General features: G+C 46.6%; 1 protein-coding gene across 4 annotated transcripts in view; it reads right to left on the reverse strand.

The window, feature by feature from the left end:
- The window catches only part of ERMARD (ER membrane associated RNA degradation), a 38,576-nt gene that overhangs the window by 3,349 nt on the left and 22,706 nt on the right, over positions 1-12,521 (reverse strand). For 3 of the 4 annotated variants that reach the window (XM_012806751.2, XM_023514657.1, XM_023514658.1), the window contains 8 exons: positions 12,168-12,197; positions 10,528-10,596; positions 9,290-9,463; positions 6,552-6,635; positions 5,035-5,111; positions 2,524-2,649; positions 1,961-2,179; positions 500-613 (listed from right to left, as the gene is read on the reverse strand). In XM_012806751.2, the coding sequence (XP_012662205.2) occupies positions 500-613; positions 1,961-2,179; positions 2,524-2,649; positions 5,035-5,111; positions 6,552-6,635; positions 9,290-9,463; positions 10,528-10,596; positions 12,168-12,197 (893 nt within the window). The remainder of the gene's footprint in view (positions 1-499; positions 614-1,960; positions 2,180-2,523; positions 2,650-5,034; positions 5,112-6,551; positions 6,636-9,289; positions 9,464-10,527; positions 10,597-12,167; positions 12,198-12,521) is intronic. The other variant, XM_023514656.1, reaches the window with a different exon arrangement.

Raw genomic sequence — 12,521 nt, forward strand, 5'->3', positions numbered from 1 at the left:
CCCCTCCTTCAGGGCCCCTCCTGCAGTGCCCCTCCTGCAGCGCCCCTCCTTCAGGGCCCCTCCTGCAGTGCCCCTCCTGTAGTGCCCCTCCTGCAGTGCCCCTCCTGCAGTGCCCCTCCTTCAGTGTCCCTCCTGCAGTGCCCCTCCTGCAGCGCCCCTCCTGCAGCGCCCCTCCTGCAGGGTCCCTCCTTCAGTGCCCCTCCTGTAGTGCCCCTCCTGTAGTGTCCCTCCTGCAGTGTCTCTCCTTCAGTGCCCCTCCTGCAGGGTCCCTCCTGTAGTGTCCCTCCTGCAGTGTCTCTCCCGCAGGCTTTTCACCCGCCTGGTGCCCAGACATCCAGTTGCACAGCTGGGAGTTCTGACCTGCCTGCAGGAGTCAGTCTCATGCTCAGACTCAGCACCCGGCTCCACAGAGTAGCAACAGCCCCTCAAAATCGCTAGTAAAACATCATCACAGACACCACCCAACACACAGTTTCACTCTTAAATGGGACTCACTTACTTCAGGTACTGCTGACATTCACAGGCAGTTTTTCCATGAACAACATGAATGTTGACCAATTCCAATGTGACAAGCAGTAAGATCAGGGAAAGCATGGGAGACAGAAGCCTAACGCTGAAAATGGGTAAAAGTTGATTAAAATCCACAAGCATTTCTACTGTCACAGGAAAAAGCTATTTTGGGAAACCAATGTTGTTTTCAAGTATCCCAGTTACTGTGAACCCCAGGCTCGTAGTAGGCCGAGCGTAGCCCTCCCACGCAGCCACACCTTCCCTCAGTGCTGAGCTACACGCAATGGCAACTCCAGATAAGAACAAAAGGCAGAGCCTGAAAATGTGCTCAACATCCTTGAATGCAAAGAAGTCCCAGTTAATGATCTTATTTTTCCGATGAAATCAGTTGAGATGCTTACAAATCTTCCATTTGAGGAGAGAGGTGAGAGAACAAGGCTGTCTCACAACTGCAACTAGGGTGTCAACTGAGCCTCATCCTCTGCAGGGTAACACACAGTAAGTTCAGAAACACAAACGCCACTCAGCCAAAAATTCAAGAAACTTGTCCAGAAGGGTCATTTCTTAAGCATGTGGCACATTCTAAAACACACACTATAAGGGAAGAGACTGTAAGGATGTCTGTACCCAAGTTCATCCACGGTTAAGTTTTTTTTTTAATTGAGCAATAATAATAATAATGCAAAAAAAGTAACATTCACATTGTCAAATAAGAGTGTGTCTATTATAGAATGCTTTGACTCTGCGGTTCAGTATGGAGTCATCAGTTAACTTTGGTCAAAATTAAATCCAGTTTATGTGAGATCCACAGTTAAGTTTTAAATCCAGACGTTTATTTGGGCAGGAAAAACCCTTATTCCCTTGTGCCAAAAATACAAATATTTTAAAACAACATATACTGTAACTTTCTCTGAAATAAGAACAGCAAGCCCTCATAATATTTCATTCTACGGCATTTTGTCAATGATGAGAAACTAACTTTCTGCCAGGGCCGCCAGCTGTGTGGTGCATGCATGTCTTCCCCACCTGCACAGGCTCTGGGCCCTACGCTTCCCTCCATGCCCAGATATGCACATAGGTGAACTGGCTGTCCACACTGCCTCTGTGCAGGTAGGGCATGTGGCCCAGGGAAGGCGCCCTGTCCAGGGCAGTGCCCACCTTATGCCCAGAGCTGCCCCACAGCCCTGACCCAGAATGAATGGACTAGAAAACAGATGAATACAGACTATAAAATAACAGTTCATAAAGTCTCCAATAATCATCTAAACACCTGATGAGTAGTATGGCAGAGAAGTCCACCATGCTGTTCCCAAACTGCCTGGGGGATTGGTGCTGGTCCTGACTGCCAGGGCCAGAGCAAGCCCTGCAGCTAAGACAACTTGAGCCCAGAAATGCTGTCTCCAGCCCATCCCACCCTATCCCCCGCTCTGCCCCATCCACCCCCCCTTACCTGCTGAGCATGCGCAGGTAGTTCTGCCGCTGGCGGGACCGAAGAGTCCTCTCCACCCACTTCCGGTGCCTCAGCTCCAAGGAGAGAATGACCTGGCTAGACACCTGCTGGCACTGTGTGCTGATGCGCCGGAGCACGGCCACCACCTCCAGGACAGCCCTTGGGCAGAACAGTGTGGGGATGGGTGTGCTGCAGAGTCTACCCAGCACCTGGGGCCACCTGCAAGTTGGAGAAGGACTCACATGGAATATGCATGTCACTGGCACTTCACTATGCTGGTGCATGGCCCTTCTGGACTGCAAACGACTGGCAAGGAGGATGGCAGTGGCTAGAACTGTGATACACAGCAGGTGTCCAACCAATAATGTTTCATTGTGATGAGAATAGGGTATATAACTTCAGACATATCACACTTGCACAGATTATCAAAGTTTACCTGGTAATTTCTGTGGGGCAGTTACAAGATTACAACACTACCAAGTCCACATAATTTAAAACAAAACAGCTGAGTTTGGTTGCTAATTTGCTTAATGTTTTAGAAATTCAAGACATCCCAAACTTACCTCTCAGCAGGGAGTTTACCGGCATCCCTGAGCATGTGAGGGCTTTCGGGCATGTGCTGATGGAGCTCACACATGATCTTTGTAATTAAGGAGTAGCAGGCATTTGTTTCAGAATTATCCACTAATCTAAAAAATAGAAAAATATTTAAATACATGACAATTACTAAAGTGCCCACATTAGTGTCTATGAAATGTTTAATTAAAGCTTTACTGAGCAAAGAACTTAATTTGAAACTTTTCCCAGAAGGAAAATGAAAAAAACCCATCAGAGAGGTAAAAACAAATGAAACAATTCACTGAAAGGAACACACTGCCCTAGGAAGCTGCCCAGCGTGGCTAACACTCGAGTCTACCACTCAGCATGCCCTAGGAAGCTGCCCAGCCTGGCTAACACTCGATGGCATCTGTGGGATTCTACCACTCAGCAACTGCCAGCTCCGTCCCTACTTCTGCATGTCCCCAACTTTTTATTAGGTCATTGAAAAATGTCCAATTTCCTTAGATACTAACTTTGACAGTTAATATCTGACATTTCACTTTGACATCTTTTATTGCGAGGGTATCTCCTCATTCTTTAAAAGTGTGTTTTTAGCTTGTGATTATCTTTTAAATTTCTTGGAGAGCAATTTTTGTGAAACTACAATAAGTCAACAATTCTTGTAGTTTTCAAATGAGTTCCCTCCTGACACCAGTGCAGCAGACAGCTGGAAATGTCAATGAGTGTTTGTACAGAACGTGGCTGATGAATGTTTTGAGGAGTTCTGTTCTGGCAATTATTTTTTTCTTTTAGACACAGAGTCTCACTTTATTGCCCTTGGTAGAGTGCTGTGACGTTACAGCTCACAGCAACCTCCAACTCCTGGGCTTAGGCGATTCTCTTGCCTCAGCCTCCCAAGTAGCTGGGACTACAGGCACCGCCACAGTGCTGGCTATTTTTTGTTGCAGTTTGGCCGGGGCCAGGTTTGAACCCGCACCCTCAGTATATGGAGCAGGTGCCCTACCCACTGAGCCACAGGTGCCACCCTGTTCTGGCAACTTTAATCTTGAAAATGAGCCACATGGGCATCCTGAGACCAAGATGGACAATGAGCTGAAAGCTGTACTGGAAGCAAATCTATCCGAACCTACTCATGAATCAGCAAAGTTACCATTCCAACAATACTGGACCCATTTTAAACCAACTGGCAAGGTAAAGAAGCTGGATGGGTGGGTTCTTCATGAACAAGCATCAAAAGAGCTATCATCTGGAACAGCAGTTCTAACCTTCCTAATGCCGCAACTGTTTAATATAGTTCCCGTGCGTCACAACCCACAGGTTGAGAACCGTTGGTCTGGAAGCTTGCTTTTCTTCACTGTCAGGACCCAGAAGTGAACCATTTCTATACCACATTGTTATGGGTGATGAAAATGAGTTACTTTTGACAGGCACAGATTGGATAAAGACAAAGTGCTGAAACACAGCCTAAAACCAAACATTCATCAGGAAAAGCTAATGGTGTCTATCTGGTGGTCCAGCGCTGGTGTCAACCTCTGCACCATCATGAAACGTGGTCAAATTACAGTGGTGTCCACTGCCACCAACTGGATGAAATGAGGGTGGCTTGCAATTAAGCAGCCAAGATTGGTCAATAGAGACAGGCCAGTCCTCTTGCAAAACACCTGACTACATGTTATACACACAACGCTGCCCAAACTACAGAGGGTGGACACAGGAACTGTCCTCCATATTCACCAGGCCTCAAACCAACTACTCCTCTTTCCAGGATTTGGACCACATCTTACAAGAAAAACATTCAATTCTCAAGGTGTGGAAAATGCCTTTTGTGATTTTAGAGACGTGTTCCAGGCTTCTCTGCTGCTGGCATAAACATGCTACCCTTAAGATATGAAAACTGCACTGACAGTTGAGGTACACACTTTGTTGTATCTCAAACAATCTGTATAATTGAACTTATATGATATCAGGTATTTCACATAATGACCTATTAATTACTAGATGTTTCCAGATGGATGTCACTGAGTTGCCCTCAAGACCTGTGCCACCTCTGGACAGGCCTCACTCTGCTGGGAGCCACAGCAGCACCACCCTCAGCTTATTTTGCTGCATAGCCCCCTGCCACAGCCCTCCTGCCCCTTCCTCTACTATCAGCCCAGGGGAGAAACACAGTGGAAACTGTAATCAAGGCTTGGTGCCTATAGCTCAACCGGCTAAGGCGCCAGCCACGTACACCTAAGGTGGCGGGTTCGAATCCCTAGCCTGGACCCGCCAGGCAACAATGACAGCTGCAACCAAAAAATAGCTGGGCGTTGTGGCGGGTGCCTGTGGTCCCAGCTACTTGGGAGGCGGAGGCAGGAGACTCGCTTGAGCCCAGGAGTTGGAGGTTGCTGTGAGCTGTAATGCCATGGCACTCTACCCAGGGGGACAGCTTGAGGCTCTGTCTCAAAAAAAAAAAAAAAAAAAAGAAACTGTAATCAAGAGTGACTCAGGCCAGGGCCCAGGGGGGACAGCACCTGGCTGCCTCTTGGACAGGCTCCTCAGGACCCAGCAGCAGTGGCCATGCTCCAATGCTCTCCTCACAGCGCAGCACCTGTAGGGAAACATCGAATTGTTTATAAAGATTACACAACAGCATTGTACAAAATTTGTGTTTTTATACTGTTAGAGAAGTTTAATTACTTCCTACAAAATTCATGCTTATGAAATCATTATAGCTCCTATACCTATACCTATACCTATAGCTCCATTTTAAAACTAGGAAGTATCTCTCAGTTATTCAATACTGTCACTGGGCAAGGGCTGGCACAACTCCCCAGAGATCACCGGCAATGTGTTGGGGACTCTGACACGTCCCACTTTGGTGACCACCCTGCACCCCACAGAACCGTGGGCATGAGGCATCCAGAGTCAGGTCCAACATAGGGTCACCTCCTCCCTGCTTCTATAGGCCACATTCTGGAGGTGAAACCAGCCATCCTCCAGGGGCACCCCAGTAGGGGCTCTTGAAGCCATGACCAGCTTCCAGTCCTCTGAGAGGGGACACAGCTATCCACAGCCAGGAGAGGCACATTCCAATCCCTCAGCAGATCCTCCCAATTCCCACCCACTAGGCACATGCATACTGGATGGCGGCTGCTGACATCAGTACACGGGCCAGCTGTCACCAGCAGCACAGACACCAAGATGTGCCACAGAAACCTGGAGTGGGTACAGATGACAAGAGGAGGGCAAGCAGAAGTGGTGAGGGTCCAAAATCCTTCCCACAGAGGAAGGAGGGAATGTCTCCCAGGGTGCAGGTGGCTGGAGAGGCTGGACACTCCAACTCAGGTTTCAAGGTAGAAACTGCCTTCCAGAAGCTTCCCTCCTTCCCAGACTTCTCCCCTCCCAGCTCCTTAAGCAGTGGTTCCCTGCAGGCAAGTTCTGATCCTTTTACCTTGGGTGATTTGTTCTGGAAAGCATTAGTGGGAGGAAGCCTGAGGCATCTGCCTCCAAAACACAGCAGCCCTTAAGCTTGAGCCCTTCTCTTCAGGCCAGTGATGCCTGGACAATCTCCCTCTGCTCTGCTGCCCTCTGACCACACTGCTGTTCTAAAGTTGTCCAGGCAGCCACCCGAGCAGACCTCCCTGCTGCTCAGCACTGACCCCATGGCTTCCCTCGGAGGTATCTCACTCTTGAAAATTTCCACCCCAGAGCTGTGATTCTGTTCTGCCCTCATCCTACCAATTAGCACCTTCACTAATTCCAAGACTAGCACTTCACAGCAGGAATGTATAAAAGTTTCAGTTAACAGGGTAACCAACGCTGGCCTTGTGCCACAGGAAAATGACATTCCTCACCACCGGCAGAAACTACCGTGGCCCTGAGTTAGTGGAGGTGGCAGCCTGCGGGGCTCCCTCAAGTTGCCACCATGCCCCTGTCAGCACAGCACAGTGCCCAGTGAGCGCACCCACCACTGTCCACCGCCAAACCCAGGCTGGCAGGCAGTTGCACCCTCCCAGCACCTCCGAGGTGGACACCTGGCAACACACACCTGCTTTTTAAGCTGAGAAACTGGATGGCAACGAGACACATAGCCTTCTGTAAGACCAATCAGCAACTTTATTTCTGCTTTTTCCTAGTTGAGAGAACAGATGTCAGTTATTACCATTCTTGTTTAGCTTTTAGTTTTCTTCTGTTGAATCATAGGTCATTAGAATTCCAACTCCTCATTATTGTCCTTGAAATAATCTTAGTCAGCTGTAACAAGGCAAAACACTTAATCAAATAGGTTCTTAAATGGCAGTCAAATCACTGCCAACAAAATCTTAAACAAAGAAGATTAGCAAAGATCACTAACGTAAAGATCGTCAAAGTAACAAGACGGACAGAAAGATGCCCAGCAATTGGGAAATTTAAGAGATTCTACTAAGAAACTAGAAAATAGTAATTTAAGAATCAAAACAACTGGCTGGGCGCCTGTGGCTCGATCGGCTGGGGTGCCAGCCACATACACCTAAGGTGGCGGGTTCGAATCCCCAGCCCGGGCCCGCCAGGCAACAATGATGGCTGCAACCAAAAAATGGCCAGGCATTGTGGCGGGCGCCTGTGGTCCCAGCTACTTGGGAGGCGGAGGCAGGAGACTCGCTTGAGACCAGGAGTTGGAGGTTGCTGTGAGCTGTGATGCCACGGCACTCTGCCCAGGGGGATAGCTTGGGGCTCCGTCTCAAAGAAAAAAAAAAAAAAAAGAATCAATACAACTAAAAAAGAATTAGACAGCTATAAATATTCCAATAATATTAAAAAATATAAAGAAAAAAGTAAAAACATTTATAGCCAATGTTACTGTATAACTGAAAAATCAAGTCAGCTAAAAACTATTAGAAACAAAAAGTCATTGAGTTGACAGCAGATGGATTCAACAAGCAGCACTTGCCTATGATTCTCAGTGGCACAAAACAAGCCCTACAGGGGCCATAAGTCACCTAGGAAGACATGCCCTGTCCACCAGGTGGGCACACAGAGACAGAAAGGGGTGCCTCGCCAGTGATGTCCCACCAGGCCAGCTAAAGCCATCCATAGCCTGAGGGTCCAGGAGGAGTTCAGAACAAACAGGGTGGCCTGAAGGCACCCAGCTGTTCTTGAACATGACCCCACAGGAATCTAAGACTGAGTAGGAGGTGAAATGTGCCAAAAGATCATTCAGGATGATGGCATCATGGGAGGTAGCAGTGGGTAGACCCACCAGCATGGTTGGTAACCCGGGGAAGGCCCTTGAGACAGGGAGTAAGGGACTTGGAATACAGTTTAAGACAGAGGTGAGGACTCTTGAGGGGGGCGTGTGCAAGCAGGAGGCTAGGATCCAGGGGTGCAGCGATGAAGGCCACCAGATGGGTCCAATATCACAGAAGGCGGCTGTCTACCCGGAGTTTATAACTCTGCTTTGGGGTTGTATGTTTAACTACTCAAGTTCACATAGAGCAACAGTTAGGGAACAGGAAGGAAAACTCAAAGTAGCGAGGTACAAATCTTGTAGATGTTAAACTGTGTCATTACACTTTCCGTAAGGCAGCCAGGACCAGAACTCTGGGCACACCGCGTGAGGATGGTGAGTCTCTGAATGGTGCTGAGACAAGCTGTCACTTCTCAGTACAGAGGCCAAGTGCCTGCTGGCCACCCTGCTCTCCACCTTACTCCCAAGATGCAAAAATATTCCTGTTGGAGCAAAAGCCATGAACATGGAAAAAATTAGCAAAGTACTAGGGTAAATGTACAAATTGGAAAGTAGAGATTCCTTTCAGGATGACTCCTGATGCAGAAGCCTAAGAGACAAATCAAGACCCAATGACAAGCCAAGAGCCAGGTGTGCACGGACACAGCTAGCAAGGCTGAAAAGATAGCGAGAGTGGAAGGGAACAAAACAAGAGGAGCAAGAAGAATTACAAACATCTAATAACACAAAAACAGCAGAAACAACCTGTCACGAAAAGATATGGAAATAAAAACAGATATCAGTGATGCCTTCTGTTCTGGAGCTTTGCTTATACAAGCGCCCAAATGAAGAGACATTCGTTCATTTCAGCACCATAATTAGCAAGTATCCACATCAGGAAAAGGTACAGCCCACCTGCCACCAAAGGATGTCTATAAATAACAACACACCCATAAAATGAGATGTCAAATAGCTGATGAAGAGAGTTAGGCAGAACAAAGATGCCCCAAACTGGCTGTTAATGGGAAAATGCTGCTGTACAGCCAGAGTCCTCCTGCAAGCCGTTCTGCTGCTCTCAGGAGGAGGTGAGAACAAAGACCCCATCAGTAACAGTGATTTCTGGGAGATGAGATTCCTAAGGGCTTTCACTTTTCACGTTTTTCTGTTCTGTTTGAACTTTTAAATAAGTTTTAAAGTAATAATACATGTAATCTAGGAAAAAAACTAAAATACCAGTAACACATGTTCTAACCTAATTTTAAAAGACTTAAAATAACTTGATGATGCAAATATCCCACTCTATACATCTAAATTTCCCGATATTTGGTTGTTTTAGGATTTGTTCTTTGGTTTTCAACGCCCTGCTTCTGTTACATATGAAAGCAAATGAATTTTTAAAAAGTGAACTAAATTAAGATTGATTATCTGCTCTAGAGAATACACACACATGTAATCAATTTACATTTACTCTGCTATAGGACACTTAGATATAGGAAGACAAAGTGATGAACAGTTACGTTTGCAATATATACTCTTTCATGGCTGAAGAGTGAAACTAACACTTCTTCCCTCTACGTTACCTGAAAAGCAGACAACAGATCTTCATCAACGAATCTGAGTGAGAGGACAAGGGAAAACGCAAGCAGCTGGTTTGTCACCACCTTTGGAAAGTCACGCAAGTTAATCTCCCCGTGGCTTAAACGGTCTCTTATACGGGGACCCTCCTGATGGTTTAGGAAATCCCAGAGAAATTCCTTCCAGAAAATAAACAGGAAATGTTTTGTGAGTATTCCCAGCAGAGGGAAGAGCAAGCCCAAGGCCCAGAGCTGGGCTGCGCCCAACATGTTTCTGCAGCACAGTGAGCCCCACAGAGACAGTCCCTTGTGGCCTGGGGCTGGGCCCCAGAGCCCACATCCTCTCCAAACAGCACAGCACCAACAGAGCCCAAGACTCCCCAAGGAAGGCAGAGCTACCTGGATGGTGCTGGTACCCCAAACTCAAGTATTCTTTATTCTCTCCCTCCTCCAAGGGAGGGACTGAGCCATCTGTGTCTGGAAAATAATTTTTACACAGCAGTAAGAGCCACCACTCCCTCACTGGAGCACAGCCCTGCACTCATGTGCTTTCTCAGGTCTTGCCTGGACCTCTCATCTCTGAAGCCTAACAAACACAGGTGCTGTTTCTCTAAAACAGCCCAACCTGAGGCCTCTCCCCTGGCTACCAGGAAAAGGAGTCAGAAAACCCCTGACCTAGGCAAACTGCCAATGGACACAAAGCCCCAGGGACTCTAGGCAGAGAAGAGCAGATTCGACGCCCCTGCAGCCGTCTTTCTTCCAACGGCAGAAACAGATGCCCGGAGAGCACTGGGATGTGACTAGTGGCACAGGACAGAATGAGAATCTGGGTCCACTCACTCTCAGGAGTAATATTTACTGTCCAAAATGGTCACGGAAACATTTTCACAATATAAAAATAGAAAATGGCTTTAAGTGATCAATCTCCTTTCATCTGATACTCAACCTTATTAGTTACATTTCCTAAGGCAACTACCATCCCTTCTCCAGCAGAAATCACATAAAACAGGTGCTGTTTAGGAGTAGAACACCATCGCCAGGCTTCCAAAGGACACTTAGCCATAACTGGCATGAGGCACAGGACCAGGCCTGGGGTCTGCTGAGGGGCACGTGAAGCTGAGCAGACAGGTGGTTCCCAAGCATTTCTCCTGAGCCTGCCACGAGCCAAAGTTAATTCCATTTAGAAGTGCCAACCACACCCATCAGTATAAGAGTATTGGATTAGAGAATAGCTAATACTTTACCATAGCAGGCTCTCCAAGGAAAAGAGGAAGCTGATTGATTTTACCATCATTCAAGTGTTTCGCCAAAATCTAAAACACCAAAAATAAATTAAATGGTCCACAAACTTACACAGCACTTCGAGTCAAAGGATACAATACCTTTAGGATAACATGTTATATATTCCAAGCAAATTAAATGACAGTGTTCAAACATAGCAGCCACATGTTCAGTAAAATCTTTCTTAACCAGTGTAAGACGTAGAAATAGACTTGTATCTTAACTGTGCATGTGTGCAGCTGCACGTGCCTGTGTGTGGTTGTGTGTGCAGAGTCACTTCAGTCACTTAACTTTGGGACCAAACCACCCTGACCCAATCCTACCGACCTAGTCCTTTGGAGACTTTACTGTGCTATCGAACCTAATCCTTGCATCCCAAATGTACTATTTACCAAAATAACAGCAAGTCATTTACTTACAGAATGAACTCTGTAGGGAAACAGATGTATTATTAACTCGCCCAGCACACACTTATCACACAGGTAAAGTGATCTGAATTCCCAAATCTCTGCAAGCTGCTTTCCTAACTCTTAGCTGCTGCCACACACACAGGAATTACAACAAGGGCTGTGCACCCCCAAAGCCTGTACACTCCATAGGTGGTAAGATTTCTAACTGTAGAGTTGGGCACAGTGGCTCACACCTGCAATCCTACCACTCTGTGAGGCCAAGGTGGGTGGACTTCCCTGAGCTTAGGAGTTTGAGATCAGCCTGAGCAAGAGCAAGGCCATGTCTCTAAAAAATAGCTGGGCGTTGTAGTGGGCACCTATTGTCCAGCTACTTTGGAGGCTGAGGCAAGAGAATCACTGGAGCCCAAAAGTTTGAGGTTGCTGTGAGCGATGATTCCATGGCATGCTACCAAGGGTGACAAAATGAAATTGTCTTAAAAAAAAAAAAATTTCCAACTGTAACTTTTACCACTCCAGACTCTCACCTTGGAATCATCCTCCATACACAGATTAATCAGCATATATTGCACACTCCTAACAGCACTTGAGGAATATCTTGTGTGCAGAAAAGATAAATCTAAAATTTAAGCAGCTTGGCATCTGTAGCTCAGTGGTTAGGGCACTGGCCACACATACCGGGGCTGGCGGGATCGAATGTAGCCAGGCCTGCTAAACAACGATAACAACAACAACAAGTAGCCAGGTGTTGTGGTGGGCACCTATAGTCCCAGCTACTTGGGAGGCTGAGGCAAGAGAATCACTTAAACCCAAGAGTTGGAGGTTGTTGTGAGCTGTGATGTCACAGCACTCTACTGAGGGCAACATAGAGAGACTCTGTCTCAAAATAATAAATAAAAAATAAAATAAACTATAAGCCTTTAAACAATTTCAGCGAAGAATGTTAGCATCCCTTTGTGTTTTCTACCTTTGAGTTTTGTATAACTCTATAAGATAGATTAATGATACAGGGTCTCAAGATCAACCTGATAACTACATTTAGATCTACTGTAAGTTTTGGGAGAGACTTATATTACTACCGACATTTTTCTGTAAGCATGTGATTTATGGCTGATCCTTTAAGCGTGTGTTTTAAATTGTATTTCAAAAGATGATGTTTGCTTGTCTCAAGTTACCTTCTGGGTTTAACTACTTACTTCATCAAAGGTGGTATAAAGAGCTGTTGACTTTAGAAAAGGAAAAAATAAAACACGGTTAAGGCAAAATAAAAATACAGTAGCATTCAAAGCATAAATAAGCATGTCATTGGTGAGATGAACACATTCTGAGACAGGAGACCCAGCCAGCCTCCAGTTGAGTTGAAGTGCTGTCCTCACTCACACTCGGGTCCCACTGTTCCCAAAGTCCAGGACTCCAGATTTTGCTACCGACACAACTGAACATTTCTACCGATGAAAGGTATTTGTGGCTCGGCGCCTGTGGCTCAAGCGGCTAAGGCGCCAGCCACATACACCTAAGGTGGTGGGTTCGAATCCCCAGCCCGGGCCCGC

Source organism: Otolemur garnettii, unplaced genomic scaffold (genome assembly GCF_000181295.1).
Source record: "Otolemur garnettii isolate 467f Iridium unplaced genomic scaffold, OtoGar3 scaffold00056, whole genome shotgun sequence".
In the NCBI taxonomy this organism is placed as follows: domain Eukaryota; kingdom Metazoa; phylum Chordata; class Mammalia; order Primates; family Galagidae; genus Otolemur; species Otolemur garnettii.